Here is an 8,685-nt window from a genome sequence, read left to right as displayed (position 1 = left end):
TGATACTGGAGGAGAGTTTACAGTAATCTTTGGGGGGTATGATGATATATAATGATATCAATGCAAAAATGATAAAACAATAATTAAATAAAAAATATATCATATAATACCTTTATTTTATCATTTGTATCTCCTTATTATTTCTTTATTTTGTTTTATCATTTTTTTTATCGTTATTATTTTCATAATAATTTTATTATATTTTTTTTTTTATTTCTTTATTATTTCATTATCATTTTATTTTTTTAATTTTATTATTATTACATTGTTGTTGTTGTTGTTGTTTTTTTGTTATTTTTTTTGTTATTTTCGGTATTTTGCTGTGTTTTGGTTATTATTATTTCCTTATATATTTATTTTGTTACCTCTCATTATTTTCATTATTATATTTTGTTTTTTATCAATATTATTTTTTATTGTTGTTATTATTGTTGTTATTTTTTTATTTTTATTTTATTATTTTTATTTTTATCATATTATTATTATTATTATTATTATTTATTATTATTAATTTTTATTTTTTAAAAATTATCAAATGTTATTTTTTATTATCTAACAGTTCTTTTTTTTTATTTTTCATTATTATTATTATTATTTTTATTATTAATTATTTTATTTATTTTTTTAATCATTACTATTATACTTATTTTTTAACGTTTCATCACCTTTTATTTTAAAAACTTTGTTTTTATTTCATTATCATTATTACTTATGTTTTTATTTTATATTTTTTTGTTATCATTATTTTTTATTATTTTTTTTTTTTTTATTATTATTATTATTATTATTATTATTTTCCCCTTTTATTATTATCTCTCAATATCATTATTTATTTTCAATATCTTTTTTATTTTCAAAATTTTAAATAATTATTATGATTTTGTTATTTTCATTATTATTTTTTATTATTATTATTATCTTTTATTATTATTATTTTTTATTTTTATTTTTAATTTTTTGGGTTGTTATTATGTTTTCATTTGTTTTTTTGTTTAACCTTATCCTATTATATCATTATATTATCTCTTATTTTTTTATTTTATTTCAAAAATTATCATTTTTGTCTTCATAGTTCCTTTTTTTGCATATCATTTTTATTATTATTATTATTAGCATTATTGTTATTCTTTTCATACATTATTGTCTCCCCAGTATTTTTTTTCTTTATGTTTATTTGGGTTTAAAATTATATTATATTATACAATAATCATTCATTTCAATTATTATGTTAATGTCTATCCATATCAATTCAAAATTTATTATTAAATGCACGTGAATGTTTCAACATAACTTTTGTTCATTATCCAGATGATCGAAAATTTAAGATAAATTAAGAGATGAATACGAATTAAGTACGAGAATATAAGTAAATCTGCTCCACACCAATTTTTCACTCGCAAGACTCTGCGAGATTACTTTTACTCTTCATTAAATTCAAAAAAAACAAAAGAGGGGCCTTGCATCCCCAACAAATTTCAGTAGATAAAAGAACAAAACTGTTTTATTTTTTAAAAATAAATTAAATGATGAAAAAATTTAAAATTGGGGTAAAATTAAGTCCGCAACATTGTAAACAAAATTGCCTGCCACACTTTCAACACTTTTATCGTTTTTTTTTTTTTTTTTTTTTTTTTTTTTTTTTTTTTTTTTTTTAATGAAGATATTTCTCTGTGCAACCAAATCAAATGACAAATAGTTTAGACAGGTATTACTGGCCTTGCATAGAGCGCCACTAGGCCTGTTTCTCAGCCTACCACAAATAATTTTTCACACAGAAATCTGCGCACCACGTTTCGTATTTGTATTGTCTCATTTTTTTTCTGGATATCTAATTCTTGTTTACAGCACTCTAATACGTATGTGGTTGTTATGAGAAATTTATAAAGATAGTAAATGTCACGCAAAACGTAACAATCAAAAGACTCGCTAATAATTAGGGCATTAAGTCATTATTTAGTTAATAATCTGTATTATTAATACTGTCAAAACAATAATAATGAAAGCAATAAGAATAAGCAAGTAACACCAACTAATTTAACCAACCACTCAGATAACACGCGCCCATAAGTAGCCCCGTTGCAGAAGGGTGCGAGAGCCGCCTTCTGAATCATTCAGTCATGGTTCTCACGGAATTTAACGGTGGGAAAGTGCCCACTGAACTTGTGGGCGATAAAAAATTTTTCTGGATATATCACGGATATATGTTTATATATATGGGGGGGGGGTGTGTATATGTGCATATATATTTTATTTTTCAACAGGGCCAAAAGGGCTTAGGCCCTTTTCAATTACTATTTTTGAGGGGATAGGTTTTGTGTCCCTTACTTGATTGGGTGCCTCCCTAATAAACCCGCTAAAAATTTTACCACGCCGTGACTTCCCCACGACACTTGGTTTGCTTCTCAAAATCTGCGTTTTCCAACGTTTGATCGGGGCTGAGGTAACAATCCATGCCTAACCCTTGACCATTTCGGCAGTTTATAATAACATATATATATAAATACATACATATTATTTATCTATGCATATTATATACATAATTTTTATATATATATATTTATATATTTTATATGTGTGTGTGTGTGTGTTTTTTGTGTGTTGTGTATTTTTTGTTTTTGTTTTATATTTAAAATTTATATATATATATTAAAATATATAATTTTTATATATAATAAAATTTTTTGTGTGTGTGTCTTGTGTTGTATATATTAATTTTTTAAAAATATAATTTTAATTAATTTTTAAAAAAATTTTATATGTATATATATTTAAAAAATTTATGTAATTTTGGGAGTATGTATGCTATTAAGTTTTTGTGATCATAAACATACATATATATAGTGTGGTGTGGGTGGTGTGTTTTTTTTGTGTGTGTGGGTGGTTTTTGTGTGCATATGTGTGTGTGTGGTGTGTTTTAATTATATAATGTGTGTTTTTGTTGTGTGTTTTGTGTGTGGTTTTTGTGTGTGGGTTTTGTGTGTGTGTGTGTGTTGTTTGTGTGTTTGTGTATGTGGTGTGTGTGTGGTGTGTTTTGTTTTGTTGTGTGTGTTGTGTTTTATTTTTATTTAAAAATTTATATTAAATTCACATAAATATATATTATACTTTTAAATTCCATATATATAATAAAAATTTATATATATTATATATATATATTATATTTTATAAAATAATATTTTATATATATTACATATATGTAAATGCTAAATACATAATCTAATACATTTTTATATATATAATTATAATATATTATATTATATATTTAAAATTTATATATATATTTTTATATATTAAAATATATATATTATAATAATTTTAAAATGATAAGATGATATATGTAAAAAGTTACTACACATATACATATACATATTATGTTGTTGTATGTAGGTAGTATGTGGTGTTGTGTATATACATATAAAAATAAAAGATAAGAAGATGACAAAGCATAAAATAGATAGCAAATAGATAACAGATATATAAAGGCAGAAGGATTTTGATAGACAGATGATGGGGGACAGCAGATAAACGTATTAAATGTGTTTGTGTTGTGTGTGGTGTGTTATTGTCTGTGTGTTGTGGCCCGTGATTTCTGTGTGCCCCTAACCTGTAGGAGATTTTATTTGGAAAGATATTCATTGTCATTCCCGAAAATTAATTTTCCGTATGAAGGTCGGGACGCCGCAGTTTTAAAAGGGAATTTTACGGAATATGGAAAGTTCCCAACAAATTTTTCTTTTGGGGAATCGGTAACAAAAGTTAAGTTAAAATGAGAGAGAGGAAAGCTGGCATCGATTTACGATAGTTTTGATAAATTTCATTTAAAAATTTTTTTCTCTGCTTTTACCCGGGCTCTCCTAGACCAGGTTGCTCAAAAATGTAGGGTTTACTTTTCGGGCAAATGTTGGTGTAGTATATGTTTTAAGATATGTGTTATATATATCTATTTAAATTTTTAAACTTTATAAAAATATATAATTAAAAAATATATATATAATTTTTTTAAATATATTGTATGGATATATATATGGTATATAAATATAGATAAAATTTATTATATAATATTTATCTATATTATATTTTTTAAAATTTTATATTTTAATAATCCATATTATACTAATACATACTACAATTATTTCTAATATATAATTTAATATATTTTTTATATTATTTTAAAATTTTAAAATTTTATATAAAAATTTTTTATTATTTTAAAATAATATATATATATTAAATGTATTTATTTAAAAAATAATAAATAAAATATTAATATATATAATAATTTATTAAAATTTATATAAAATAAAAATTTAAAAATATAATATTTTATATTTTATATTTATAGTATATATATTTAATATTTATTAAAAAAGTAAATGGTTAAAAATTTTTAATAAAATTTAAATTATTTTATAATATTATTATTATAATATTATGTAAATGTGTATATATATAATAAATAATTAAAATTTTATATATAATATTATTAAATTTTTATATATATTATTTAATATTATATTAATTATATTAATTTTTAATTATTTAATTTTGTCCGTGTTTAGTTTGTGTGGTGTAAGGCTTAGGATTTGTTTTTTTTGTAGTTTTTGGGGTTAATTTTGGGTTCTTGGCCACTTTTTCTTTTTGGGGGTTATCTTTACTAACCTATTTCCCTCTCTCTCTCTCTTTTCCCCCCCTCTTTCTCTTCTCTCTTTCTCCTCTCTCGGTGTTGCTGCAGATGTCGCCAGCTATTTACTAGTTTTATGACCTCGTGTTGAGAGCACTGAGTTCCGCTTATCGACTTAGAGAACCGGGGTGGCAATGTGACGGTTGGGAGGCTCCTTGCTCGCTGATGAATGGCTGTGTTGGAACAGAATGAAGGCCTTCTTAAACGCTTCATTCTCTCTCTGGGATTATCTTTCGCTCTCGCTCTCTCTCTCTCTCTCTCTTCTCTCTCCTCTCTCGCTCCTCTCTCTCAGTCTCTCTCTCCTCTCTCTCTCTTTCTCTGCCTGTCTTTCTCTCCCTCTCTCTCTCTCTCTCTCTCTCCGTCTCCTCTCATCTCTCTCTCGTCTCTCTCCTCACTGCTCTCCTCTCTCTCTCATCTCTCTTCTCTGTCTTTCTCAGTCTCTCTCTCTCTCTCTCTCTCTCTCTCTTCTCTCCCATCTCTCTCTCTCTCTCTCTCTCTCTCTCTTCTCTCTCTCTCTCTCTCATCGTCTCTCTCTCTCTCTTCTCTCTATCCGTCCGTCTCTCTCTCTCCTCTCTCCTCTGCCTCTCCGCTCTTTCCTCTCTCTCTCCTCTCTATCCCTCCCTCTCTCAACTCACTCACTTTCCATCACTCACTCACTCACTCATCACTCTCTCTCTCTCTCTCTCTCCCTCTCCTTCTCTCTCTCTCTCTCTCTTCTCCTCTCGATCTCGTCTCTTCCTCCTCTCCCTTCTCTCATCTCTCTCTCTCTCTCTCTCTCTTCTCTCACTCACTCCTTCACTCACTCACTCACTCTCTCTCTCTCTCGCTCTCTCTCGCTCTCCTCTTCTCTCTCTATCTATCTATCTATCTATCTATCTATCTGCCCGTACCATCTAAGAAAATAGAGAAAATCTATACCTTTTTCCGAAGCAAAATAAAAAGAAAGACAATAGAGGGAGAGAAGTTCCGCGTGCGGCCCCTCCAGCGCCTCAAGAAAATGGTGCAAACTCCGGTCGCTGTTATAACGAAGGGAGGGCGAGTCGATTGAACTTGAACGCAAAATGAGATCATAAACACGAATCCGGGTCTAATAGATCTTATTAAATCGTAATAGATAATCACCTAGCCGGAGCAAGAGAAAAGTGGTTGAAATTCAAATCAGGTTTCCATCATAATGCTAGGTTGTGGGAAATCTAATCTGATCACTTTGCAAAGACATATAATATGGGGGTGGATGGGGCTGGCAATATTATATAGGCAATCTTGGGTGAAAACCTCCTGAATGTCTGTGTATGTGCCTTGACTATCTCTTTGACAGGATATTAACATGAGAAGACTTCTTTGATCATGGCGGGCCAGGGGAGACGAAGCCCCCAGAAAATAGGAGTGTGCGTAACTGTAGTTAACACATTGACTGATGTTATCACAATTTCTCTAGTACCCATCATGCCTTCCTCTACTATGGGGGCCAATATCGTGCTAGCCTTCGTTGGGCGAAAGGAACCGAGTGCTGGGGGCGTTTGAAACACAAAAAAAGCTCCCGAAAATGACTGCTAGATGTAATCTCCATATCTAAACTGGATATTCACATATATGTCGTATGTTGTGTGGTGAGTGTGTGTGTGTGTGTGTGTTTGTGTGTGTGTGAGTGTGTGTGATGTGTTTGTGTGTGAGTGTGTGTGTGGTTTGTGTGTTGTGTGTGTGTGTGTTTGTGTGTGTATGTGTGAGGTGTTTGTGTGTGTGAGTGTGTTTGTGTGTGTGTGTGTGTGTTTGTTGTGTGTGTGTTGTTTTGTGTGTGTATTGTGTGTGTTGTGTGTGTGTGTGTGTGTGTGTGTGTGTGTGTGTGGTTGTGGTGTGTTTGTGTGTGTGTGTGTGTTGGTGGTGTTTGTGTGTGTAATGTGTGTGGTTTTGTGTGTTTTGTGTGGTGTGTTTGTGTGTGTGTGTGGTGTGTGTGTGTGTGTGTGTGTGTGTGTGTGTGTGGCGGCATTTATGTATGTATGTACATTTTATTTTCACACACGCACACACAAAAGCAAACAGAAAGGCCACAAAGCCTAAATTGTCCCCTTTAGCTTTTTGGGCCTTACATTCAGTGGCGGATTGAGAACGAAACAAGAAGAAAAAAGGACCTGAAAAAAAAAAAAATAAAAGAAAAGAACAAAGAAAATGAAGAAGAGAAAAAAGGAAGAAGTAATAGAAGGAGATCCACACGCACAAAAAAAAGAAGCTGAACGCTTTAGGTTTCTCGGCAACGGTATTAAACGCTGATTATCTCTATAAAATCCTAAGAGCCCGGATTTCACTTGCGAAAACCGAACGACGCTAACCCGCAGCTCCAAATTGCAAAGCCTTTTCCCCATGCCATTGTTAAGTCAGAAGAGTTAACGCAGAACTTCGGCTCTTGTTTGTGGCTGGTTGGGTGGCTGGTCCCAATCATGTTTTTGTGCGATCATGCACTCCTCTCGCTCTCTCTCTCATCCTCTCTCTCTCTCCGATCTCATCTCTCTCTCTCTCGCTCTCTCTCTCTCTCTCGTCGCTCACTCTCTCTCCTTTTTCTTTCTTCGTCTTCTGCTTTATCTCTCTCACGCTCTTTCTCGTGCTCCCCATCCGGTTTTCTCTTCTTATTTGTGCCCGCTGTGCCCTTCCCCAATGCTTCATTGGTTCATTCTCCTACTTTTCTCTCACTGATCTCTCTGGACTCTTCGCTCTCTCTCTTCCCTCTCTCTCTCTCTCCCGTTCTCTCTCTTCTCTCTCTTCTCTCTCTCTCTCTCTCTCAGTCCTCATCAGTCTCCTTCTCCTCTCTCTCTCATCTCTCTCTCCTCTCTCTCTCATCGTCCTCTCTCTCCGCCTCCTCTCCTCTCTCTCTCTCTCCCTCCTCCCCCTCTCGCTTTCTTTCTCTCTCTCGCTCTCTCTCCTCTCTCTCTCATACTCTCTCTCATCTCTCGTCTCTCACTCTCTCCTCTCTTACTCTCTCTATCTCCTCTCTCTCTTCTGCTCTCTCTCCTCAGTCTCTCTCTCTCTCCTATCTCTCTCTCTCTTCTCTCTCCCTCTGCCTCTCTCTCCTCTCTCTCTCTCTCGTCTCTCTCTCCTCCTCGCCTCTCTCTCATCTCATCTCTCTCTCTGCACTCTCTCTCACTCTCTCTCCTCTCGACTCACATCTCTCTCTTCTCTTTCCTCTCTCTCTCTCTCTCTCTCTCTCTCTCACATCACAATCACAATCACTCACATCACTCCATCACTCACTCACTCTCTCTCACTCTCTCTCTCGTCTCTCTCTACACACATCTCTCTTTCCTCTCTCCTCTTTCTCTCTTCTTCTCTCTCATCTCTCTCATCTCTCTCTCTCACTCACTCACTCACTCACTCACTCACTCTCTCTCTCTCTCTCTCTCTCTCTCTCTCTCTCTCTCTATCTATCTATCTATCTATCTATCTATCTGCCCGTACCATCTAAGAAAATAGGAAAAATCTATACCTTTTCCGAAGCAAATTAAAAAGAAAGACAATAGAGGGAGAGGAAGTTCCGCGTGCGGGCCCCTCCAGCGCCTCAAGAAAATGGTGCAAACTCCGGTCGCTGTTATAACGAACGAGTCGATTTGAACTTGACGCGATCATAAACACGAATCCGGGGTCTAATAGATCTTATTAAATCGTATATAGATAATCACCTAGCTGGAGCAAGAGAAAAGTGGTTGAAATTCAAATCAGGTTCATCATAATGCTTAGGGTTGTGGGGAAATCTAATCTGATCACTTTGCGGAATGACATATAATACGGTGGATGGGGCTGGCAATATTATATAGGCAATCTTGGGTGGAAAAGCCTCCTGAATGTCTGTGTATGTGCCTAGACTCTCTCTTGACAGGATATTATCAGGAGAAGACTTTCGTGATCATGCGGGGCCCAAGGAGACGAAGCCCCCAGATAATAGGAGTGTGCGTCACTGTAGTTAACTCATTGACTGATTTATCACAATTTCTCTAGTACCCATCATGCCTTCTCTA

At 33.0% G+C, this 8,685-nt stretch overlaps 1 protein-coding gene across 1 annotated transcript in view; it reads left to right on the top strand.

The window, feature by feature from the left end:
• LOC125041402 overlaps positions 1–8,685 on the top strand; it is a 332,441-nt gene that overhangs the window by 289,361 nt on the left and 34,395 nt on the right. Inside the window, exons 9-10 of the mRNA XM_047636328.1 lie at positions 6,017–6,188; positions 6,971–7,084. Coding sequence (XP_047492284.1) covers positions 6,017–6,188; positions 6,971–7,084 — 286 coding nt within the window. The remainder of the gene's footprint in view (positions 1–6,016; positions 6,189–6,970; positions 7,085–8,685) is intronic.

This window comes from Penaeus chinensis, chromosome 3, assembly GCF_019202785.1.
Source record: "Penaeus chinensis breed Huanghai No. 1 chromosome 3, ASM1920278v2, whole genome shotgun sequence".
NCBI classification, from domain to species: Eukaryota; Metazoa; Arthropoda; class Malacostraca; order Decapoda; family Penaeidae; genus Penaeus; species Penaeus chinensis.
The sequence above is the reverse complement of the archived record's forward strand: the minus strand, read 5'-3'. Positions and strand labels throughout refer to the sequence as shown.